Source organism: Opisthocomus hoazin, chromosome 3 (genome assembly GCF_030867145.1).
Source record: "Opisthocomus hoazin isolate bOpiHoa1 chromosome 3, bOpiHoa1.hap1, whole genome shotgun sequence".
In the NCBI taxonomy this organism is placed as follows: Eukaryota; Metazoa; Chordata; class Aves; order Opisthocomiformes; family Opisthocomidae; genus Opisthocomus; species Opisthocomus hoazin.
Genome location: NC_134416.1, coordinates 85,632,600 through 85,658,018, shown reverse-complemented (window position 1 = coordinate 85,658,018; position 25,419 = coordinate 85,632,600). Strand labels below are relative to the sequence as shown.

The 25,419-nt window shown below is 50.9% G+C and overlaps 1 protein-coding gene across 22 annotated transcripts in view; it reads left to right on the top strand.

The window, feature by feature from the left end:
* Positions 1–25,105, top strand: part of ATXN1 (ataxin 1) — a 220,143-nt gene extending 195,038 nt beyond the window's left edge. For 20 of the 22 annotated variants that reach the window (XM_075416877.1, XM_075416875.1, XM_075416866.1 and 17 more), the window contains 2 exons: positions 14,271–16,311; positions 24,150–25,105. In XM_075416877.1, the coding sequence (XP_075272992.1) occupies positions 14,431–16,311; positions 24,150–24,680 (2,412 nt within the window). In that variant the 5' untranslated portion in view covers positions 14,271–14,430 and the 3' untranslated portion in view covers positions 24,681–25,105. Of the gene's footprint in view, positions 1–4,965; positions 4,988–13,897; positions 13,974–14,270; positions 16,312–24,149 lie in introns of those variants that run through there. The other 2 variants (XM_075416882.1, XM_075416881.1) reach the window with 2 other exon arrangements.
* The last annotated feature ends 314 nt before the right edge of the window (positions 25,106–25,419 follow it).

The following is a 25,419-nucleotide window of genomic DNA, read 5'->3' as shown; positions in this document are numbered from 1 at the left end:
CCTTCATTAAATGTTTAAAGCAAACCTTTGTTTTAGACGCAGCAAATGGATTTTTTTGTTTTAATATTACTGGGAAAATACTTACAAAGAAATTCCAGCATTGTTCCCCAGCTGTAAATGTATTCAAACGTTTTTGCCTCCAACGGATTCAGGTTTGAAAACAAGCGTTTCCAAATGCAAATTTTCCATGAAAAATTCCTGCCACTGCTATTAGAAACCATTAGTTCTTACATAATTTTATCTCAAGGGCAACAGTGACTGTTCCTTATTTCAGTTTTGGCTTTACCAGCCTTAGAGCAGAGTGTTGTCAAGGTTTTTCCTTCTCAGGAGTTGAACAAGTTGTGACCGATGATGATGTTGTTTTAGACACCCTGGTGGTATGATCTCATGGTTATTCCATATTTTTCCGATATGTCTATTGTACCAAAGAGATTATGTATCATCCATTGCAGTAGTTATTTCACATTTCTAAGAAAGTGTAACATTCATTAGTAAACACAAGGAGAACAGAAGACAGAAGAAACAGGATTATATTCCATATCTGCATAAGGAGTCTGTAAGTCAAAAACCACATATGAAAAAGAAACCAAACCAGATTAACAGATGTAAAATCATCATGCATTCAGAAGGAAAAATCAGAGTAGTCAGAGAGAGAGAGTGGTAAACAGATAAGATGCTGGAGAATCACTCAGTCAAGGACTACAAGAATGTGAATAAAACGAGGAAAAATATCCCTTTTCCTTTTTGCCGTAGGAATGGCAACGGTGGGTAATGTCACTGCAGCCGCAGGGGAAGCTGCGGAGCAGTGGGATACATCATGTCTATCACGCTGCTGTCACTTCCAAAGTTCACAGATCAGACGCAGGGTGCCTCCACGAGCAGGTTGGACTGACTGCCGGTGTCCCCTGTTCCTCCTGTTGGAGCGGATGTCTTGGTGAGATGAGGCTGTTTTTGCAAGGGGCTCCCTCGAGAGCTTTCTTCTCCCAAGAAAGTCCCCCCAGTGGGTTCTGCTTTGCAATGGGGGGATCTGAGCCTATTTTAACTGGGAGAACAGTGCTTCAATGCTTGTTGGAAGAGGAACACACAAAGGTTTTGAGCACCCAGACCCCCGGCTGAATCTCTTTGCCTTCCCCTGGTTTAGCTGGGGTGCTTCTGAAAGGTCCTTAGCTGACGCAGAAACTGAAATCCTGTCATTAGCGAGGTATTGTTGGTTAGAGAACAAGCTTTCATACTAGGTCTCGCCTTAGCCCCAGTCTGGAGGGAGCCCTGTAGGTAGTACCCACTGACACGCACTGGCAAACTGCAGTCGGATGTGTCTGTCGCTGCGAAAGGGCTGCTGCAGTTTTGCTGGGTGTGTGGAAAAGGCTGCCCTAGCTGGTATAGGTGAGCTTTGTTGGTAGAAGATGCCCAGTCATCAGCTGGATTTACTGGCCGGAGTCCAAGGAGTGCCAATAAAATCTGGAATTGCACCATCATGTGTTTGGGTATGAAAGGAGCTGTACAGCAAGTTGTACCTGCCGTGTGTAATGTGAGATAATGAATTTTAAAGGTCAACATTGCTGTCCACTAGTGTTAAAACTCCAGAAAGGTGGATTTCTGTGCTTAGAAAGTTGTGAAGTCCCCCTTTGTAGCTGAATCACAAGATAATAGATTTTAAATGAACCGCTAGCTTTTGATTGCCTCTGCTCCACTTTCTAGTTCAGACCAGTAGATACAGCTAAAGCCACCAGCTTTGATGAAGGAGGGAGTCAACATTTCTGTTTCAGGCTGTGTTTGTATAAACAGGCAGCTGCCTGAATATGCTGAAGTGTGAGGAATCTAAGCACAGAAACAGCAAAAGCGAGTGGAAATCTCTAAGAAATACAATTGAATATATTGGACCGCAGTTCAGCATTTTCTTACGGGCATCATTTGTATTTATACCGTCAACACCGGGTGGGTGAATGGTGGTACAATAAACGATATGTACAATTGGAATTTTTCAGTGTGTGCTCAAGATGTGATTCTGTTTCTCCTGCAGAAAATATTATATTTTTTCACTGTTTCAGGGATTAGGTAAATCCCATGAGTGATGACAACAGACAGAACTGGGGCTTGCAGAGATACTAAAGGGAAAATATACTTGACACTTGTGAGAAGTGAACTCTGGGGTAGCGGTGCAGTTAGTCATGCAAGCCTTGTTTCACAGTGCTGAAATAGTGCCTTCTCATTCTCCTACCTTGAATCATGAAACCCCATGTTCTTCTAATGATTCTTTCAGAGAGAGAAGTGAAATGATTCATATAAAGAACCAGAATTACTCAAATCACAACCCTTTTATTTGTCTAGACCAAACTAGAACCTCTGTCCATGTTCAGATCATTTGGGATAAAATACTCGTAGTGTTCCCGGGCTGGTTTTCTTCTCCTGCTCCGTTACGTTACCATCCTTCTTCTAGTGGCCTGCTTGAAGACTTATGTAGCTACTTGTGTCAGAAATCAAACCTGGCTTGGGTGCTCATGCTTATGGAGGAGAGGCTCAGAAGATGGAATCTCACAGTGGTTTGTTGCCTTGATGCAAGGAAAAGAGGTTGCTGCTGTGAAGAAGGCTTTAGCAGCTCTTTAAGCAGGAGAGGGAATGCAAAGACTGGTGGCATGGGCAGAAGAGGAAGGGTTCATGTTGTGTCTTGGATGAAGTAGCGGTGTCAGGGGTGCAAGCAAAGGTAGGTAAAGTGAAAAGAAGAGGAGGAACCTCCAAGCTTCAGACCCCATTCAGAGAAGGGTTAGAGATGGGGATGAAGGTAATGAAAGAGAAACGGTGCTTAAGTGCTTGAATAATTTAAAGGCCCTTAGCTCAAGATTGAACTTCTGGTGAAGGAAGCTGACTTGAGCGTGGAGTACTTCAAGGCTGCTTGGCTGATGTTCCACACACTTTGGAGTGCAGAAGGCCAAGGGCTAAGAAACATGTCGCCTTTACCTTTTCATCTCTCTCTTTTTTGATTCTGTTAATGCAATAAAAGCATCTTGAGTGGTTTTTGTTTTCTAGTCAGCAAATCCTGCATGCTGTCATGTAGCAATCGAAGAAGCACTGTTCAGCCATACTTCACTGTCCACTCACTGATCAGGTGCAACACATAACATCTGCTTGTAGCCCTTGCGTATATCACCAGCTGGTTCCCCAGAAGCTGTGTGTTTACTTGTCTCTAAGTACTTAGGTGCTCTTCAGTACGTCCACCTACAGAGAAATTCAAGAAGGGATCCAGGAGTTAACCGTCAACTTCTGCGGTGTGGTCAGAGGAATAGTCAGGATGAGAGTAACGGGTGTTGGTTTGGAGTCTTCTACGTGCTTTTGCTAAATGCCTCTGAACTGCAGACCTTTAGCTTAAAGTTGGCCCTACATTAATAGCCCTTTTTGAAAGTCTTTGTCTGTTGTGCCATTTGTATCATGGTTTGTGGCACTGGCCATAGAACATCTGGGGTTTTTTTTGTCGGAAGAGAAACAGCAGCTTGGAGGCCAGCTAGAGAAGAGGCGGTTGAAGTTCCTACAGGGAAGATGTGTGCGCTCTGTGGTGACAGAAGATGGAGGGTTGTGAGGTCTGATTTGCATCACTGGAGGAAGGTGGGGAGTGTGGATGCTCTTGGGGCACGTCAGCCAGGTCTGTGGCTGAGGATTTGCACCGGGTTGTACAGTGTTCATTATATAACCATAAACACTCTTTTGCAATAGTTGCAGTGCTCTGTGTTCTTATGTTGCTTTTACGGACTTGTTCGGAGTAACCTGCCATCCGGCATTTTTTCGCATGGGGCAGAATGAGGAAAGGGGAGGAGATGCTGACTGCTTCCACGCTGTTGCTCAGCTTCCACTGTGGGAAACGTAACACCTTTCCCCTGTCCACAGTGCCCACCCTGGCTCCCTGCCTGAAACTCTTCACAGTGAAGTCAGAGCTGACTCTCGAGGCCTGCTTTCTGGAATAGTCGTATAGCAGATTTCTGGTAGCTTGCTGGAAAACAAATGCAGTGAAAGTCATTCTGATGACAGCTAGAGGGAAGAAATAGCGTTCTTTGCAAACTTACGTGTAAAGACTGAGAAAAACAAGTGCAAGAGCTGTGCAAGGGAGGGGACTCTTTATTTGATGCTTGAATGCTACAGGCCTGTGGCAAGTCTTCTGTTTATAGATACAGGGGTCAAACAGAGATTGCCATTACCAGTTGCTCTTCACATTGGTTGTGTGATGCTTCCCCCCCCTCTCTTGTCTTTCTGCTTTCTGTTCTGCTTTGTTCCCTTCCATCTGGATTAAGCTGTGAAATGTATGTGGTATGTGCGAAAGAAAGAGTGGGAACCTTGTAACAAAACCAGTAGAGTTGATCCTGCCACAATTCCTTTTCCCCCCTAAATAATCAAATTAATTAATTAGTCCGTTGCTCTGGGGAAGCACTCTGCTCCGCTGCTTGCCTGCCTGCGCTGACTTACACGGCTGCTGTGGATTCCACAGAGCTGGCATCTGCCCCCAGCGCAGCTCCCGAGCCCCCCGTGCTTTGGGGAGGCTGTGGCAAAGGTGCGCGTGCACCCGGGCTGCCTGCGAGACGCGTGCCCCTCTCCCAGCGTGCGGGATCTCGGGTTGCCCTTTCCCTTCCAGCCCCAGTGGCTGATGCGAGCGTGCTCCTTGCATGCACGGCACTGGCTATTTGCCAGGCTTAGTGTAATTTTTTTTTTTTTGAATGAGTGAGTGAATGAATGAATGAATACCTGATTAAGTTAATGAAGCTGAGCCAATGGTGGGAGGGAGCAACTTGGCTGCTGCCTGCTCGAAGAGATCTGGCAGCACGTTAGGCTTGCATAACGCTTTACAGCTCCATGCTGCGCTCCATATGAGCCACAGGAGAGGGCTGCAGTAATTACTCGGCTTTTCGATTGAAACCAGCTGCAGGTAGCTAGTCATCCTCTTGTCCACTTCACTGGCGTCGGGGAGTCACTTGTCTCTGCGCCGCGGATTTCCAGTGGCAGATGGGTAAGGTGCTTTCACAGAAGTGATCGCAGCGGTGAGAAAGCATGTTCGTGGCTCAGTGGCTTTCAGGAAAGATCCGTTCGGAGATCCAGGATGGGATTCACTGGACCCACGTGTCCAATGGAGGAATGTTTTCAGTTTCTGAGTTCAAAACTCCTACGTAAATAACCTTGATGGGAGGAGTGGTGTGATTTTTATTTTTTCGTTCCTTCTTCATTTGTCCGGGAGAAGGGGAGCAAAAGGTTTCCTTGTATCTGGTTTTTGTAAGAAAAGTCATTTTTAAACCCTTCCAGTTCTTTCTGATTGCTGTTTAAAGCGAGTTCTTTCTGGCAGTCTTGGATGGTACATACCTTTGTTTCTCACATACTTAAATTAAGAGTACTGGCACTGCCTGTTAGCACACCGCCTTCATTTGTCAACGTTCCCTGCTTGAGAGCAATGCTGATGATTTGCATTCTTAGTTGGAACGGGTGGGTTTTTTAATTGCAGCTGGAGCCTGTGACTGTGGAGCCTGCTACGTTATTATAAACCTGCATTATTTCATTTTCTTTTAATTGTTTTCTGCATGGCCTTGTCAGATCGAACAGTCGGGGCAACGTCACCCTCGCTGAGCCGGCCTCAGTCAGGTGGCGCTGGTGATGGATTTGGCTCTCCGTGCCCATTTTATCTGCCTGCCATGCTCCCCGCGGAGCAGGAGAGACGCTCCCTAGAGCCAGGAGGAGTAACGAGTTGCTTGGCTTTGTGGGCTGCGGCACCAGGACGGGCGTTTTATGGCGAGAGGAGGTGCAGATGAGTTGGTCTGGCTGTTTGTTTGCCCACGTGCGCTGACCCCAGCGTTGCCTGTGTTGAGGGTGCAAGTCTGAGGGTCTCTGCAGGACGTGTGGGTAGCGCTGCAGGGTGCACCCAAACGTAGCTGACCCTGAATGGAAAAGAAAAAAAAGAATGAATGAGAGAAAGAAAGAACGGAGAGGTGGCTGGGGGTGATGCTGAGCTCACTCTCTGCCTTCTGCAGCGCCGGGGGAGCGTGCCGCGTGCCTGGAGGCCGGGCTGAGCTGCTGGCGTTTTGGGTTTGTCAGCGATGATGGTCAGTGATGCTCATTCGGCGAGGCACCGGGTGTGTGCTGAGGCTGTGAGCAAGGGCTCGTGTGAAATTGCTTCAAGTTAAAGCTTTGCTGAATGAAGCCTGGGAGAAGGGGAGGTGTTGGAATCCATTTCAAGGGGAATTTAACGTCAGTTTACATTTTGCACTTTACAGATGGACTAATTATAGTCTAATTAGCTAGCATGTGGAATCTACCAGCGGAGCAGTTTGCAGGGAGGACTTCCAAGGAAAGGCACCGAGCGTGCAGCTGACCTTTCCGCATCTGCCCCTACAGCCGTGCGCCCACGCCGTCCCCTTAGCAGCCAGGCTTAAAGGTACCTTCCTCCCCAGAAGCGCCTGGGCTTAGCTGTGAAATGGCTGCTCCCAGTTGGCTGCTGGTTGCTGGTGTTACTGGATCTTCAAAGGGCTGAGACGCCCCCGGTTTCTGTAATTTTTCGTGGGGGTCTTACTGACGTCTCCTGGCAGCGAAGCCAGGCGTCTCTCTAATTTGTTTTGCTGAAGAAGGAGGGAATGCTAGCGAGCATTTTCAGACACAGGGAAGGAGACCTGTGTGACATATCTGCAGTGCAAATGTGTTCATACAGGCATGACAGTTTCTGTCACAAGTTAAAATGAGCGGCGAGTGGGTGTTGCTACGTTTATAGTCACTCGTGAAATTTTCAATGGAAAATTGTGTAGGCAGCTCCCATTGTAGCTGGGCACATTTTAGATAAATGAAAAACATCAACAAAGTAATTTCGGTATTATGCTTGTTTATAAATGAACTCTCTTCACTCATCTCAGCTGCAGAAGTGCCTCTGGGGGATGGGTGTGAGAGTCAAGGATGTTGCTGGGCGCAGCTGACAAGCCGGACCGGCGAAGCTGCTGTCCTGTGCTGGCCGCAGTCGGTGCGGTGCGGGAGCTGGAAGGTTAGCCGCTGCGTCCAGCCACTCGAGGAGCGCCGTAGGTGGGATCCACCTTTCCATCCTGCTGTTGGTGGGGTTGAAGGAGCACTTCAAAACACGTGTGTTTGCTCCACGGCTTCTGCGCTGCCACCGAGGGTCCTGAGTGGGTGGGTGTGAAGGGGGACGCTGCCTTCCCAAGCATCTTGGGGTGGTGGTCCTCATGCTCCTGGCACGGCCGCCCCCAAAGCTTCGAGAGCAGGGCTTTGGAGGGATTTGGCAGACCTCTGTCAGGTCGTAAAGGCTTCAGCACGGCGTGGTGGTAAATCGTCATGCTGCTGGACCGTGCTCCAGCATCACACCTGGGTCAGCTCTGCCTGCAGGACCATGCAGCTCACAGTCAGCCTGAGCTGAAACCCCTGGCCCAAGCAGCCCCAGGTCTTCCATTTGTGGCTGCAGCTAGAGGTGCTTCTTGTAGGGTCAGCTGAGGTGCACTTTCTGCTGTGCAGCTGAGAAAGTCAGCCGTGCATCGAGTTGTGCACACTCACATGGCTTTGCCTCAGGGCTCAGGCCCTTGCCTAGCAGTGAAGTCCTTCTCGCCCTTCCTCCGCAGAGGCAGAGGGCTCTGCGGTCCAGCGCTTCACCACCAGGGAAATGTCGCTGTAATCAGCGTTGTCAGCTCTTGCGTTTTTGTCACTAGTCTCTAGATACCTGACGCTGTTTCACAAAACTCCTGTTCAGGTGTCAAATGATGCAATGGGAAATTCCACTTCTAGCTAAAATAGTAAGTTTCTGATCTTGTGGGTTGCAGGAAAAGGCTAGAGACCTCGAGCCTGAAAGGCCTCACGCAGCAGAAGGGCAAGTTAAAAAAAAATAATTAAAAAGGCAGATAACCTCCGGCGTTATCATTTTAAGAAATCTTGTATACCAGTGTCATGTGTTTCAGGGGCAAGAAGCAGGGCCTGACTCATGATATTTGAGTGCCTGGGTTTGGCAGTGCGAGGCAGGGGATTTCTGTGCTGGGGAGCGAGGGTGCTGCCCATGGGGTGGGCTGGGAGGGCGGCTGGTGGGACGGCCGGCGCACCCAGCCCTCTGATGGCAGCCCTGCCACTGGGTCAGCTTGCAGCTCTCGGACCGAATGCTGCCTTGCTTCCAGCCTCTCTCTGCAAAGCACACTGGAAGAGGAGGGATCACCTTTGCTAGTAACTTCTTTTGTAAAAGAAAAATGGAATAAATGAGCAGGCAGCTGTGAATCTACTCGGATCACTGATGATACTGGCAGGCCTACAAGGCTTATGTGTAGCTGCATCACTATACGTGTGCGTGGGAAGGTATGCTGTGCATCCAGAGCGCGGCATGACTTCTGCAGATGCAGAAAATATGGGCATCTTTCCTGTTGCAGAACCAGGTGATGACACCCAGATGAACTGATGGCAGAAACCTGCAAGCTTCTGAAGGTGAATTCCAACTCTTAATTCAGTAGTTAGCTCAACTAAAGCCAAAGCTGATACTAGCACCATATTCTTGTGCAGCTCGCCAGCACCTACCACACAAAATAACTGTGTACCTAACCACAGTGTAACTGTAGTGAAACAGTCAGGCACGTGCTCTGCTTAGAACATGCAGATCTCCCCTTCTCCTCAAAATTCAGGAGCTTAGTAGCAGAAATGAATAATTAACGCTGGAGTAGCTTTCTGATAATCAGTTTGTATCGCCTGCATTCATGAATGTCATTGAGTGAATGTCTGTCCTGAAACTCCATCATCTGTCCGTCCTGTTGGGATGTATCTTACACTGGTTTTTCCTCCTAAATCTTCCACTCTCAACTCTGGTACCTACATACTTGCGTGATAAGATTTCATGGGAATGTCGAGCCATTGGGCACCTCACATCCAGCGATGTGCTCGTTGAGGTTTGCTCGTATCACTTGCTTTTTATGTTGCATAGCGGCTGTCTGATCTGACCCAGGGGAAGAGGGACGTGCAGAATAGCTGCTCGCTCTGCAGGAACCTGTAGCAATTTGCTGTGGTGGGCTCCCAGAAGTGTAATAAGAGCTAACGCTGCAGTGGACAATCCGTCTTGCAGATGCAGTGTTGATCAGGAATCCTTTAGTTTTGGGAGGTGAATTTCAAATTTTATTAGAGGTTTTCATGTTTCTTATTAATGGATCTCTGCAGTTGGCCCTCCTGGGAAATCTGCCAGAGAGCTGTGAAATTGGGCGAATCGGACAGTAATCTCCTATAGCTATTGCTGGCGTGTGCCGAGCTGCACATGGCAAGGCTGATGAAATCTGTAGCAGTTACAGCTCTGGACGTGTAGCTGGTAGCGGGCAGGGTGTAGAGTAGGGGGGGAAAGCTGGCGTATATATCTGAGAGCCAGAATGCAGCTGCGGAGCCTGCTGCAGTGTGTCTGTCTTTTAATACCTCTGAATCCGATGCTGCGAGATGGCAGCCTCCTCCTCGGGGAGGGGAGAGGTGGGACAAAGTGCCCTCCTTTCCCACTGATTTCCAGCGCTGCCAGAATTACCCGCTCGTCCTATGGTGATGGGATGGGTGGGTGATAGGAGGCGGGAAGCCCCAGACTGCGCTGCTGCGTCTGCCCGCTAACGCCCCAGACATGAAAAACTGTGTGTCAGGCTTGATTCAAAGGCTGATTTTTTTGCTGTACTTTCTGAATATTGCATTGATGTCTACGGGCCAGGCAGGGCAAGAGTGTCTGACAGAGGGGAGACCCAGTTTTTTAATTGCACGGATAAATGTGAGAATTTACTGGCCATACCTGGAGCCAGAAGGTAAAAGTTAAAAAGTCATAACGATCTGTGTGTTATTAGAGTTTGGGATCAAAGGAGCCTTTTGACAATAAGCAACTGGTCTGAATTGAATACCCCTGAAGCTGGAGGCTGGCAGCTGCCCCCCTTGGGTTACTGCTCCATGAAAGAAGGCAAAAAAGTGTGTGGTCCCAGCCCTTGCTCCTGGTGGCAAATGATGGTGTGTGTTTGTTAGAAGCTGCAGAAAGGTCAGGGACCAGATTTCTGAAGGTGTTTTAGAGACCTAAAAATGACATTAGCTACCTCATGGGACTGCAAAAAAGTGCCCGATTCCTGCAGGCGGTGGCAGTCCCAGCGTTTGCGTAGCCGGGTGCCGCGGTGCTTTGGGAGTCTGGCCCCAGCTGCTCTGCACCCCAAGGCTCAGCCCTGGATGGTGGGACGCGGCGTGCAATCACGGTGTGGGCAGAGGATTGCGTTGCTGGGTTTGCCTTTGCTGCGGTGAACTCCGGATAAATAAAGGAGGTCAGCCCCTCAAGCTACTACCCAGTATCCTCTCATGAGTTTTAAACTTAGTAGATGAAATAAATAGAAAAATACTGTTTGGGGAGACATAGTGAGGTTTAAAGTGCCTTGCAGAGAGGCGCTGGAGTTTTGCATGAAAAATGCACATCCTGAGCTCCAGTGAGCAATCCCTCTGGGACCACAGCAAGCCCAGATGGTGACTCCTCCAAGTGATTATTTTTCTGCCTTAAGCCTTTCCAGGAATTTGAGCGTGGGCAGGCTGCCAGCGGACACTGGCTGTCCAGACACTTTAGCAATGTTCCGTGTGTACTCGCTGCCAGAGATACCAAAGTCCAGCTGCTGTCCCTGATCTCTTTGTCCCCTTTACCTTCCCAGCCATAATTACACAGGCGTGTATGCACGCACGCACTCGTGTGACACACGCACGTACTAAGCGGGAGCAAAAGATCATCTGGTGTTTGCTGCTCATTTGCAGAGCTCACAAATTGTGATCGACAGCTCTGAAGTTAAAGAGAAAAGAAATCTTGAGAGTCAGAAAAATTACTTGGATACAGGAAAAAAAGCGTACAAATAACAAACCGTGCGGCACACCACGGACGGCAGGCGTTCGTCTTTCTAGGACAGGCAGCAAAGAACAGTTTAACCAGGTCTTGTACCTCTTGCCTTTGAGACTCTCCGTTTGGGTTGTCTCCTTTTCGTTGCTTCCCAAGCGAAATCGGTCCTGTCTTATCTTTGCTGCTGCTGGAACTTGAATTATGCTGAAAACTTATGTTTTACTTTTAAGTCTTGAAGTAGAAGTAGGCTGTTTTATGCTGCACATCTGCATTTCTGCAAATCCAGTCCTGTGTCTGTTAGAGTTCAGAGTCTCACCGTGAAGTACTTGGGCTTGGAAAAGTGGGGCAACCTTCACCGCTCTGCGGCTGTCTCGTCCCTTGTCTCCGTTAAGCTTGTTCATTCCTCCTGTGCTCTGCAGGAGACTGTGGGCAGCCCTTTGGTTACCGGTGATGATGAAGTCAGCCTTGTGAAAGATTTACACACATTAAAAAAAAAACGAAGCAAAAGATTTAGTATTTGGTATTTTTGAAGGATGTTAGCTTTGACTTTGGAGGCTACCCAAAACTCAGTGGTTCAAAGCCATTTAGCAGAACAAAACCTTTACTGCAGCTCCCGCAGAGCGAAACTTCGCCAGGTTTCACACAGCTTGTAGTAGTACTTTCGATGCAGAGAAGCTGAACCCAGATGCCTCGGGCTTTCACAACGACCATTTTTGGGGAGCCTGGCTGATCTGTCACAGCAAAAGAGACTGGCTCTATTCGGTCCCATGTCCAGGCTCCCTCAAAGCCACAGCGTACAAGCACTGCGCATTTTGAGCCATCCTGTTGTGGGCAGAGGGGCCAGCGCACTGCTCCCAGCTTTTCCCCATGGGAATGTATTTAAATGCTGGGTTTGCAGCTCTTGTCTGTCTCTGCGAGAGATCGCAGGATGGTCCCAGCCCAGCACAAGCTCCCCGGGGCGAGGGGAGAGGGACGGGCACCCTGCATTGTAGGTGTCCCCCCCACGGTGTCCCGGGCAGGCGCCGCGGCCCGGAGCTGCTGACCTACCGGTCAAAGCCGGCTGCCCAGGGCAGGAGGGTACAGTGAGCTAAAGTTAACCAAGGATGACTGCGCAAATGTGAGCTCGGCGGTTTTATTTTTAGTCGAATTTAAAAATAAAAATCTGTAAGTCATGTGTAATATAATAATTTTAGCTGTTGCCAAGCCACGCTGAGCAGCTGTTGGGAGGAGGGGGAAGACCCATGCTGATCTAGTGGGGACCCTGTCTCCTGGCTGCCCTCGTCCGGCCGCGGTCGCCGGGCCGAGGCGGCGGTGCTGGTGGGTTGGGGCAGGTGGATGTAGCGGTAGCGGTGCCGAGCCGCTGCTTGCTCGCTCGGTGTGTGCCGCTGCTGGTGGGTGCTGCTGCCCTGGAGCCACTGCCAATGGGTGCCAGTGCCCCAGAGCTGCTGCCAGTGGGTGCTGCTGCTGACGGGTGCCGCTGCCCCGGCGCTGCTGTACTCAAGGCGTCGCTGGCCCTCGTGCTTCTGAAGCTGGTCTGAGTCCTTTCATCCTCCCTCTTGCCTCAAAGCCGGGGAATCTGCCCTAAAACAGGGCTTTATCCCCACCCCAGCTCTGTGATGATTGGTGTTTCCTTACTGTTTATCAATATTTAAACAACAAAAGAATTAACTTAAGACCGATTGTATCAAAACATTAGAAGATTTGGACTTTTCCTGCAGGCTTACAGCGGCTTGGAGGACCATAAACGTAAAGAGTGCTCTTAAAGATAGGTTTGATCTTAGTCTAGTATGGCTTCAAAGTACTGCATACGCATATAAACATCAGGCTTATTGTTCATCAGAAGCCAGGCAGCAGGGAAAGAAATCCCTCAAAGGAATATTATTTGCTGTAAGATAAGTATCACTGCTGCTCCTCAGCATTCACTTTAAAGTGAGCTATATCCTATTTCCATCTTCTTTCACGTCCACTCTTAATTCTTTCTCTCTCCATTTTTTTTTTGTGTGCATAATGCACGCTTTTCTTGTTAGGATGCCGGCTGTGCGAGGTGCAGTTTCTCAGCACCCATTCTTGCCTGTCGTTCAAAACAGCCAGAAATGCAGATGACGAGCGGTGGCTGCACAGGGGCTGGGGAAGAGTTCGTTACAGGACAGGGCAAGACAGGTTTCAGGAAGAAAGGGGGAGACTGTCAGTTCCTTTTGCTTTTTTCAAAGCATGATGGTATTTTGCTTAGCAGATGATGAGGGATTTAGGAACCTGACTTTGTTGGCTTTGTTGCCTTTCGGTGACTGAAGTCGCTGAATTAAGTGATGCAGTGCAGAGAAAGCAACTGGTTTGCTCCAGTAGCAAAATTAGCCCAGTATAAAATCTTGAGATTTTACAGTGGTGGAGGCTCCTGGTTTGGAGCAGGAAACCCAGATGTGCTTTTCTAAGGGATCCTAGCAAGGCATCTCCAGGGCCGAGTTTGCTCCGGGTTTGGACGTGTGGCCGTGGCGGTGAACGCGGTACCCACAGCCTCCCTGGTCTGGCAGTTGCTGCGAAGCAGGGGGGTTGGATCCTGGTGGCGATGGCGATGGTGTCCGTGCCTGGCCCTGGCCAACCTGCGCGCGGCGGGTGGCTTCTCCCAGCGCAGAAGCCTGCCCGGGCACCTGGGCGTGAGGTGTGGGTAGCAGAGGGAGTAGCATTCGGAGTTCAAAGCACTAGGGGGAGGGCGGGGAACCCCACACATGAAAAACCTGGCTTATAGCCACCTCTGGCTCTGGGCTGCTGCTGTAAATAGATTGCGTGGCCGAGGTTCATTGCCAGGCTGGTAGATGACGGGCATGTGTGCCTGTAAGCAGCCGTGGCATGGCGGGGGGGGGACAGGGGGCAGCTGCTGCCTCCGCAGCCCTGCCTGGTGTGATGTGGAGTCACCCGGTGAGTGAGTGACTCTGGGGTTGAAGGGTTCAGGAGTGACCCACCGCGTTCCCTCTGCTCCACTAATAGCTGCTTGTTGCTAATGTCAATATTTTGTGTGTGTGTGTTACTCGGAGCTCCCCGGCGTGCTCCCGTGCTTTTTAGAAGACAGCAGGGTGAAGGCAACGCCGTTGTTGCAGGGGAAGGAGAGGCTGGAAGAGCGAACCAGGCACCTTAGAGACACGGAGGGTTTTCCTGGAGGAAGGAGAAAGTGAGCCTCGGGAAAGAAGTGACCACTCTTAAATGTGGCAAGTTACAGCCAGAGAGTTTCAGATCTGCCTAAAGTTTCAGTTGTTTTCCTGATGCGTTAGCAGATGGCCCCAGGATTTTCACTGCTGTTTACAGCACTGGTGTCAACTGCTCCTTGACACGAGAGTGGCAATGCCTGACCGGTTTTGTTTTTTTCCAGAGGTTTTCTTTTTCTTGCTTACTGTTTCGGGGTGTCATCTCGTTTGTTCTCAATGACAATATGACACACCTCCCCCCCTTGCCCACCCTCTCGTTGCAGAATCCAGAGGAGCTGTCGGAGAATCCTGCTCACGGGGAGATGATTCCTCATGAAGTCACTGGATCCCTTGCAGAAATCAAATGTGACTTTCCATTTATCAGACTGAAATCAGAGCCAGCCAGACAGTGAAGCAAGCACAGTGGAGGGGGGACGGCGAAAGATGAAATCCAACCAGGAGCGGAGCAATGAATGCCTGCCACCTAAAAAGCGAGAAATCCCTGCCACCAGCCTGCCTTCGGAGGTGAAGCCGGTCCTGCCAAACGACAACCACCGTGCGGATAACCTAGCATGGCTCCCCAGCACACCCGGTGGCCAGGGTGGCCTGGGGGGTCGGCACCGGCCCGGGGGGACGTCGGTGGTGGAGGCAGGCTTGCAGCAGGGTTTGCACAAGTCGCTGTCTGCAGGGCTGGACTATTCCCCGCCGAGCGCACCCAGGTCCGTTCCAGCCTCCACCACTCTGCCCACGGTGTACTCGCCCGCCCTCTCCCAGTCAGGGACCCCTGTTTCCCCGGTGCAGTACACGCACCTGCAGCACACCTTCCAGTTCGTCGGGCCCCAGTACAGCGGATCGTACACCGGATTCATCCCCTCGCAGCTGATTTCCCCAACGGCCAATTCTGCGACCGGCTCTGTGGCGGCGGCCACAGCTGTTGCAACCACTCCATCCCAGCGCTCCCAGCTGGAGGCTTATTCCACTTTGCTGGCCAGCATGAGCGGCTTAAGCCAGCAAGGGCACAAAGTTGAACCGCACCTGGTCAGGACACCTGGACTGATCGCTGCCGGGTCTCCTCCACCCACCCAGCAGAACCAGTACGTCCACATTTCCAGCTCTTCCCAGAGCGCTGTCAGAAATGTCTCTCCTCCCACCATCCCGGTCCCCCTGCACCCCCATCAGACAGTGATCCCACACACCCTCACCCTCGGCCCTTCCTCCCAAGTGGTGGTGCAGTACACAGACTCGGGGGGCCACTTTGTCACCAGGGATCCCCCTAAGAAGCCCGAGAGCAGCCGGCTGCAGGCGATGCAGGCAAAGGAGGTACTGAACGGCGAGATAGAGAAGAGCCGGAGGTATGGCATTTCGCCTTCTGCCGACATGGGTCTAGTCAAAGCAGGCAATAAACCCGCTCCCCATCATTACGAGACCAGGCACGTGGTAGTCCACTCGAGCCCCGCCGAGTACGGTGGGCGGGATTCCTCAGGTGTCCGAGCCTCCGTCATGGTGGTCCCCAACAGCAGCACGCCCACGGCGGACATGGAGGTGCAGCAGGCCACCAACTGCGAGACCTCTCCCTCAGCCCTCAACGACAAGGGAAGCTTGCATTTAGGAAAGCCAGCGCACCGGTCCTACGCCTTGTCTCCGCAGCAGGCTCTGGGCCATGAGGGGGTGAAGGCGGTGGCCACGCTGTCCCCTCACACCGTCATTCAGACCACCCACAGCGGCTCCGAGCAGCTCCCCGTCGGGCTGCCGGCGACAGCCTTCTACGCTGGGACCCAGCCGCCGGTGATCGGCTACCTGAGCGGTCAGCAGCAAGCCATTGGGTACCCCGGCAGCCTGCCGCAGCACCTGGTGATCCCTGGCGCCCAGTCCCTGCTGATACCGGTCGGCGGAGCGGACGTCGAGCCGTCAGGAGTCGCGCCTGCGATCGTCACGTCGTCTCCCCAGTTTGCAGCAGTGCCTCACACGTTCGTCACCACCGCCGTCCCCAAGAGCGAGAACTTCAGCGCGGAGCCCCTCACCACCCAGCCTCCCTACCAGGCCACCATGGTGCAGGCGCAGATCCACCTGCCCGTGGTGCAGTCCATCGCTTCCCCCGCCGCCGCGCCTCCCACGCTGCCCCCCTACTTCATGAAGGGGTCGATCATTCAGCTGGCCAACGGGGAGCTGAAGAAAGTAGAGGACTTGAAAACGGAAGACTTCATACAGAGCGCGGAGATTAGCAACGACCTGAAAATAGACTCCAGCACTGTGGAGAGGATTGAAGACAGCCATAGCCCAGGCATTGCCGTGATACAGTTTGCGGTTGGGGAGCATCGAGCACAGGTAATGGCAGCGCATGGTGGGGTGCGGGGGCGGGCTGGGGCGCATGCTGTGGCCCCCCAGGTGCAGCTTTCCTCAGCGCGTCTCAGTCACTTTGGGTCTGCATGGGGTTGATTCTTCATCGTTCACATCCATCCGTGAGACCAACATGGGTCCAAAAATCATCCCACTCACAGTGCCGGGGGAGCCATCAGGGTCACACCGATGATAAATGTGGTCTCTTGGATATAAAATAGGACTTTCTTATAGCTGGAGAACCCAGAGGAAGAATTACAGGATCTTCATGGGTTTTGATTAAAATGCAAAATGGTGTAGGCAGTACAAGAGGATACATTTTGCATTTTGATAGGTGATTTTTACCTTCCACGCCAGAAAGCTCAGGTTGGATTCAGCTCAAATCCTACCCTTGAGAGATAGGTAGGGCACAAGACAGTGAATTTGCACGGCTTGAAAGCTTGGAGCTACCTGGGAGTGGCTCCGTCACACACGTAATACTTGAAATATACTACAGAGTTGTACATACTTGAAATGCACTACAGAGTTTTATTGAGGCTTCGGTTGCGGGTGGTTTAAACACTGCACGGCTCACATAAACTGTGTGCTCAAGGGACATTTGGAAAGAAAAATCATCTAGGTGGCTGGGCAGGCTGTGCTTCTCACCTTTGTTTGTCGTTGGTTTGCAGTGTAGGAAGAAACCCTGTAACTTTCCAAAGGTATTTTTAGGTTGAGAATGAGTACATATTGATCATAAAGTGTTGCTCTGATGCTCTCCATTTTCTGAGCGGTTTAGATGCTGTTGTGTTGAGGCTGGAGCGGTTCAGATATAATGGGTAGCGTTTTGCTTCCTAGAGGTGCCCATTTTAGATAATCTTGTTGCAAATCCTCTTGGCGTGGTTTGAGTGCTGCGAACTGCGGCATCTGCAGCTCTGATGCTGCACCCTCAGTGCTGGAGACTCAGAAAGAGAGAGGGGGAGAGAGGAGCTGGACGTGGACACATGTAGTAGAGCACCTCAGGCTGGTGGTTTGGAGAAGAACAAACAGCAACGGTACCGAGGAACAGATTACGCGAAAGATTTGTTACAGTCGCAGCAGTCTGTGGCCTTCCTTCCCCAGCTGCGCGTACATGGCAAATCGCTACCCATGACACGTCCCTTCTCTCATGCCAAACGTGCAGATTCCCTGTGTGGTTTTGTTCCTGGATGCGCGTGCCTCTGCGCAGCTGCTGGAATCTGGGCCTCTGGTGCGTTCAGTGTAATGACATGATTTTGTTCCCCACCGCTCAGCCGTATTTTGGTGCATCTCAGGCTTTGTGATCAGAGGGAGCCGTCCTTGGATCAGGACCGGTTACTGTAATTTGCACTGCTGCCCTGAATAATGAGATTTCGAAAGTAGCAGTCTCCCGTCTGCAGTTTTCGTCTTGCTCCCGTTTCTCTCCCTGCAGCCGGGCCGCCAGTCTGCACGCCGGCAGCAGAGGTACCAGTGATGTCGTGCCCGGCCCAGGCGATGGACGGGCTGCGGTCCGGGCGCAGGCAGCGCGCTGTGTGGGGGGTGCAGTGCCATCCTCTGGCAGAAAGCAGGCCCAGGCTGAGGATGTAGAAATCCCTGCCCAGGCACACGGGTCTCACCCAGCAAAGTGTCACCGTCTCCAGAAGCCCCCCAGCAGCGGGTTGACGTCACGGCAGCCGAAATACTCCCCAGCTGTGTTTCCCACCGGGGGTGCTTCCAGAATGGAGGGCGAGTCGCGTAGAGGTACCATTAGAAACGGGGGTTTAGTTTAGGTTTCCTGCAGATTCCAGGACTTGGGTCTCTTCCCAGATCAGCTGTGTCCCTGCGTAGCTCTGCCGGTTTTCCCTTGCCTGGGTTTAGACAGAGGTCGTTTCTACGTGCCTGAAGTCTCCGGTGACCTCACCCTCAGCCCGATGTGGCTACATGAAAGCATTTAGCCTTATTAGCAGGCATGCGGCAGTCGTTGCTCGTTAGAAAAACTGCCTGCGTGAAGAAGGCTTCGTCTGCTTGTTGAAGGAACAGTATTTAGCGGCGCTGCTTCGAGCAGCGGCACTGTGGTGCTGCTGCACTTCAATGTCGCTTGACTCCGGAGTACAGTGGGGTGTATCTGCGTGCGTAGTGTAGCTCTGCAAAGTATTTTGTTACAATGCAGTTTCAGTTGCGTACGTACTCCTGGAAGGAGGGAGCTTTTCGAATGGTGTTATCGAAGGAGTGGAAGTTGTAAGGAGTAAATGCCATACAAAAATAGCGTTGTTGTCATTAGCCTTGGCTCGCTGACGTACTCCTCCCAGGGATCTCTGGGAAGTCACTATAATATTGGCGGATTTGTATTTTCACACTCTGTGCAAACATCACCCCTAATTTTCTCACCGATTGAGGGACAGAGGTAGGAGATTATTTTTAGCTGAGTATATGCAGCAGTGATGTAAACAGGGAGGCACCGTGCGGCTGCTGTTGTGTTGTACCACTGCAAGCCCAGCGCTGCCCCTCCCTGGCACAGCACTTAGGCAGATAGAGGTCATCCTCCCTCACCTGGCAAATCCAACCCTCTTCCAGGTGTGGAAACCTGGAGGGAAGTTACAAGCCTTTTCAGTGAAATAACTGGCCTAAGCCCTGGAGGGATGCTAGGTTTCCATTTCACAGCATCCCTGCTCTGGATTAGAAAGAAGTCAAGTATCTGCTGGACCAGAACCCAAAGCCCCGTTGTTACTCCTCTGCATTCAAGTTGCTTAAAAGATCCTACGGATCTGCATCTCTTTGCAATTCCACATGTTATTCTTGTAATAACACCTTCGTCATCATTGTCTGTCCTTTCTTTTGCTGCCAGGAGCAAGCAGAAGCCAGTAGTTCGCCTCCATGGGTGTTAAGGTCAAAACACACAGGAGATGCAAAATAAATTCTCTGAAGTGCCTGCTTTCATCGCTGTGGTTCAGTTCCTAATCATTCCTAAAGCATAGCTTAAAAAGAAAAGATGAACATACGGTTCCTAATCTTCCCTTTTTAAAAAAGCAGAATCATAGACACTAGAGATGGAAAAGTCCCGTTAGAGCATCTAGTTAGTAGCCCTAACTACTTTAGTTTAGTGCCTGTTTTTTTAGACTGTCATCTAGTTTACTTTTCACCTTATCTCTCCGCACGCACACAAACCAGTTACTTTCTCTTCTACTCCGTGCTCTCCTTTTCATTATCTTTGGCACTGTAGCAGACACAGAGAGATGTTGACTCCATTCGCTGCTGCAGATGAAGATCTCTCCCGCCCCTCCGCTCATGTCATCTCCATGTCCGTGTCCCCTGGTCACGGGGCGGTACGTCCTTGTTCCTCTGAGTGATGGGGCAGCGGTGGTCTGTCTTCAGGTGTGTGTTCCTGAACTCTGGCAGTGCAGCAACAGAGAGCTCGTGATACAGTCGGCAGCCAATGGTCTGGTGGGCGGAGATGGCTTCTCTGGAGGAATGGTGGGGTCATGTGGCTGTGGAGAGCAGTAGCCGCTAACCTTCAAGCCCTGCATACGTTTGTTATAATAACGGTGTGCTGAAGCTGGGCTCGGTGCAGCCCTGGGGAGATGCCCACCCAGACTGTGTGTCAAGCCGGGTAGTCCCCGTGGCGCGAGGTGCTGCCTGCAGCCCAATAAATCTCACGGAGGAAATCCACTCCTGTGAGGGCAGGTGTTGCTTGGGATGGTGGGAACGTGAGGACTCCCAGAGTCTCTGAGTCGGGGAGGTCATGTGGGAGTGTGGCAGTGCGGAGACTTCCCTCTGCAAGAGGGAGATCTGCTGTTCCCCAAATCCACACTCTGGGTTTTTGGACCCGAGGAGTCTCTCGGCACCTACAGCAAGGCCTTCAGCAGAGAGCTCCACCGCTTCAGTGCACATTGTTCCCAGAATCGCTTCCTTCTCCTTGTTTCCAGCCTGCCACTCCTAGTTTCATCACATTTTAATAATATCAGGGAGAAAAAGACTTAACTGGAAAATGTAAGTTTACATTTAGCAAAATGCAGTTCACGTGAACTGCTTCTATTGGGCACCTTTTGCTTTAGTGCTTGTTGTGTTGGTTGCAGCAGCGAGCCCCAAGACTAGAGGTGCTGTGTTTCTCAGTGATGGGAAGGGTATTTTCTGGGCATCAGATCTTCCAGCACCTATCGTCCGTGTTCCAGCTCCAGCCAGGGTTTGTTGAGCAGTCTGAATTGCCTGCCTTACCTACCAAGTTTGACTGAGAAATAGAATTATGAAGGGTTATAGAAAATTGCAGATACTCAGCGGCTGCGCTGAAGAGTTTTGGGTGTTTTTCACTAGTGGTCTTAAAAAATAGAAATATAAATGTAGCTTGCGGTGGAGCCCAGTGTGCTTGAAGAGGGACCAATATTTTGGTTTCTTGCTTTATTGTCTTAGTAGTTGGAAAACAAGTTCCAAATTTCTTTCTCTCCTGCAGTAATCATGGCAAGATATTGGGTGAGGGAGCTTTTAAAATTGATTTTATGTGTTTTAAGGCAGTGGTCAGAAAAAGATTATGCAGGGGTGTTTTTACTGAACTTCACACTTAAAAGGTCTTTGACTATTATTGGTTACCTTAAATCCCAAGTTAGCTGAATCCAGAAGCGGCCAGCTAAAACAGAGCTTGATAGTCCGTGAGGGAACCCGTTTCAGCTCAATAGTGGTACATGCACACTGTGACCGGATCGTGGAAATTCCAGCACTTCACCATCTTTATTATTTGATGTTATTCATTGTCACCACCACCAATTCTGGGATTTGTTTCAGTGATTGACAGTTCCGGCAAGTGGTTTGGATACCACATTAAAAAAATAAGTGTAGCATGCGGTGGAAGCGTGTTCACATCAACAGGAACTTGTGTGTTGGTGAGGATGATGTGTATGGTTCCCACAGATACACATAGCTTTTGACAAGGATAGGAAAGTAGAAAAAGAAAGGAAAAAAAACCACAGGAGGCAGGAAGGAAGAAAGAAAGAGGAGAGAGATAGCAATATAAGGGAGAAAGCTGTGTCCACCAGATGATCCATGCCTGGAGAGAAGCCTACAGCTCAGCGTAAACAGCAGTTTCCATTGAAGACCATAGGAGATACTGGTTATTCACCACTTCTCCCAGTCAGACCCCGTTCTGAGACCCATACGTATGGAATAGGATCCCAAACTCTGGGCAAATACTGCTGCAAATCCTGGCGCTGGGATGTTTCTATCCAACGATAGGGAGGGATGGGACTTTTGTGGTTACCTCACCCCACTTTGTCTGAAGTTCAGAGCATAAACCAGGCTTAGAGTCAGGTCACTTTCTGCTATTGCCACGTGTGGAGTTGGCTGTTGGCAGACAGTTCTGGTCGGAAAAGGTTTAATATGCCAAAAATCAAAATAGGGGGGGCGTATCTTGTGCCTCTGAACGGCTCCGTTTGAAATTCCTGCTGCAGTGGCCTACTGTGTTGGGCGGGTGGAGCGGTAGGCGAATACATGCAGTGTTATTTGTTGGTCTAGTTGCAGAATTACATAGCATGTGTATATAGTATGAAGCGGCTGAGGGAGCTGGGGCTGTTTAGTCTGGAGAAGAGGAGCCTGAGGGGGGACCTTATTGCTCTCTACAACTGCCTGAAAGGAGGCTGTAGTGAGGCAGTTGTTGGTCTCTTCTCCCAGGTAACTAGCGATAGGACAAGAGGCAGTGGCCTCAAATTGTGTCAGGGGAGGTTTAGATTGGATATTAGGAAAAATTTCTTTACTGAAAGAGTGGTCAGGCATTGGAACAGGCTGCCCAGGGAGGTGGTGGAGTCACCATGCCTGGAGGTGTTCAAAAGACACGTAGACATGGCACTTTGGGATATGGTTTAGCAGGCATGGTGGTGATGGGTGGACAGTTGGACTTGATGATCTTAGGGGTCTTTTCCAACCTTAATGATTTCATGATTGTATATATTTATAGACTTCATAAGGTTTTTTTCAACAGAGTCAACTGTCCCATAACCTGCAGTTGACTGCTGGTGCGTGACGTGGGCTTTACCAGTCAGAGGCACAGTCAACATCTGATGGGAATCTTTGGTTTCCTGGTTCTGGAGCCTCTGTCTCTGAGCTGTGAGACATCGCTGGTGGTGTCTCCCTGCCCAAAAGGCATGTGGAGCTGGTGGGGTGCAAGGGGAGCTGCCTCGGGCCCTGCTTGCAGGGAGGGTGCCTCTGAGGGTGAGCAGCACTAGCAGGGAAGCAGCAGGGCTGCTGGGTGCCGTGCTGCCATCAAGTCCAGCCTCTGCAGCGAGACAGGCCATGCAGCTTCATCCCAAGGTTCACACTTACAACTGTGAGCAGAGGTGTTTGAACACTGGAGTGCAGTGTGCACCGCAAACTGCTTCCATTTCTTAATGCTGGAGTGCGCTTTGGACAACACAAAGCCATGCTCGGTGTGCTGGCATTACCGGCTCCCAAGGGTGAGAGGTGGTTACTGGCTCCCAAGGGTGAGAGGTGGTTTCGCGAGCCTGCTGTGATGTTCCTTTCAGGCAAGTCCGTGTTCCTGGAGAGGGCAGGCTCTCCAGGCAGCTTCGTGCTTGCTGAATGGCTCAGAAATGAGATGAGCACGTCTGTTCAGGTGTTCTCCTGCCCTTCAGCCCCTACCAAACAGGGGTTGCATCGTCAGAGCAGGATCGTGTGCCCCATGCCTGAGAAGAGCCCCACAGGACACAGGGACCTTGGGAGCAGGGCAGTGGACTTCAGCATAAGCCACCTTCTTAGAGTTGCAGACCTCACGGGCATTACGCACAGCAAGGTAAAAACCAGTTGCCAGATTTTAAAGAAGTGTTAGTCAGAATTTCCTGCTCTCGTCGCGGCATGCTGGGGGTGGCTCAGCCCCGCGGGCTGTGTGTCACATCAGCCCGCGTCAGGCATGTGAGCCCACAGGCGCAGCACCGCGTGGGGAGCGCCGGGCTGGTGACACGCAGAGATGAGCGGGCGTTGAGGTGCTTTGTCGCGTTGGGACCTCAAGGCCCAGTGTTGGCAAGGTCGGGGAGCAGCGGGCACCTGTTGCGGCTCTGTTCTCCTGCCTGTGGCAGCTCCCTGTATGGTGGGTTGATGGCATTCATAACCAGATAGATGTGTTTTTGAAGTGGGGGTCAAGTGGGGGGAAAAGGGGACACAGTGCAGAGAAGGAGACCCTGTGCAGGAACATCAGGAGGAGGAAGAAGAGTGGTGATGCTCTCCTGGAGGGAGTGCAAGAGCTGAACTCAGCTGCAGAGTGGGAGGGCAGCTGTGAGAAGGGAAAAAACTGGACTGGTGACAGGGCTGCTGGGGGAAGGCAGGTTCGCGCTCACTGTTCTTAGGGCTACAACTCTGTACGTCCTCACGGCCTTCCCCTGGAAATCGGCGTGCCTTCAGCCTGGTCATGCTGGTAAGTATACGCCCGGTCGGGCAGAGGTGAGGATGACGTTCCTGTGGTCGTTCCGGAAATCGTGTGTCAGAAATGAGAGCTTCCCTTGAGCCGTCCTCTGGTTGGAAAGTGTCCGTGGACATGTATGACGGGCTCTAGGTGCCCCAAGAGGATGGCGGGGAGCGGCGGTTGCCAGGTGCCGAAGCTGTTCTGCCTCTTACGCCTCTGTGAGCAGCTGGATAAAGGTAAAGCTCAATTCCTGCCGAGGTCTCGTGCTGAGAAATGCTGAGCTCAGAGAAACTGTTACCACCCGCGTGACACGGGCAGGCGTGAAGTCAGGTGGTCCGTGTGTTGATTTTGCGGAAACTGAAGAGCGCTTCTGCAGCTTCACCTTTATCCCCTCCCGCCCCGCCCCACACGAGTGATCTGACGCTCTCCCCTCTCTCTCCCTCTGTCTCTCTCCCTGTTGTCCCCTCTCTTTCTGCAGGTCAGCGTGGAAGTCTTGGTAGAATACCCTTTTTTTGTATTTGGACAAGGCTGGTCATCCTGCTGCCCTGAGAGAACCAGCCAGCTCTTTGACTTGCCGTGCTCCAAACTCTCGGTGGGGGACGTCTGCATATCGCTCACGCTCAAGAACCTGAAGAACGGCTCTATTAAAAAGGGCCAGCCCGTGGACTCAGCTAGTATCTTGCTGAAGCATTCAAAGAATGACAGTCTAGCTGGAAGTAGACACAGGTATGCGGAGCAGGAGAACGGGATTAATCAGGGAAGCGCACAGATGTTAGCTGAGAATGGTGAACTGAAGTTTCCGGACAAAATAGGATTGCCTGCAGCACCTTTGCTCACCAAAACAGAACCCAGCAAGCCCCCGGCAACGAGGAAGAGGAGGTGGTCGGCCCCCGAAACACGAAAACTCGAGAAATCAGAAGAGGAGCCACCTTTGACTCTTCCCAAGCCTTCTTTTATTCCTCAGGAGGTTAAGATTTGCATCGAAGGTCGATCCAACGTAGGGAAGTAAAAGCGGTTTGGGGAAAGGAAATTAGGCTATCCCTTTGTCATTTTTATCCAGATTACTGTACTGTAGACTAAATAACCCAGTATTTACATGTTATCATCTTATTTTAGGTTTATGTTATAACCTTGTTGTTATAGTTGCAGCTGGTATTACGCAGGAGACTGGTGCATATGTTTTTCCACAAGTGTTTGTCAGTGACTAGGTCGATGGAGAGCTACGGAAGGGGCAGTACCTGCTTCACACACCCTTAGTGGAAATGAATGTGTGGTCATGGCTCCTGTTTTCTAACACCTCGTGTGGGACAGGGTCCAGCTGTGATTTTGTTCTCTTTCTTCGTCCTCCTGGGTTTTTTTGGGGTTTTCGTTTGTGTTCTGTTGTTTTGGTTCCCGTTCTAGGGGTTTGGTTTTTTTTTTTTTGGGGGGGGGGGGTGGCAGTAGGTGAGGAGAAGGGAACTGTAGCAGAGGTGTGTGTCACGCATGGGGTGCGTGCGTGTGCGTGCGTGTGCGTGTGTGCACGCTGGTCCCGAGGAGGGGCCGCGGCTCTGTGGCAGGTCGGGGAAGGGGTTCCCTCACCCCGGGTGGGTGCTGAGGGCACAACCCATGGGTGTCAGTGAAAAGGATCGGACAGTCTCTGACGTTTTCAACAACAAGCCAATTCTTACTCAAGGCTCTACAGTATATATATATATATATATATATTTGTGTGTGTGTATATGTATATATATATTTTTTTCCCCCCATGG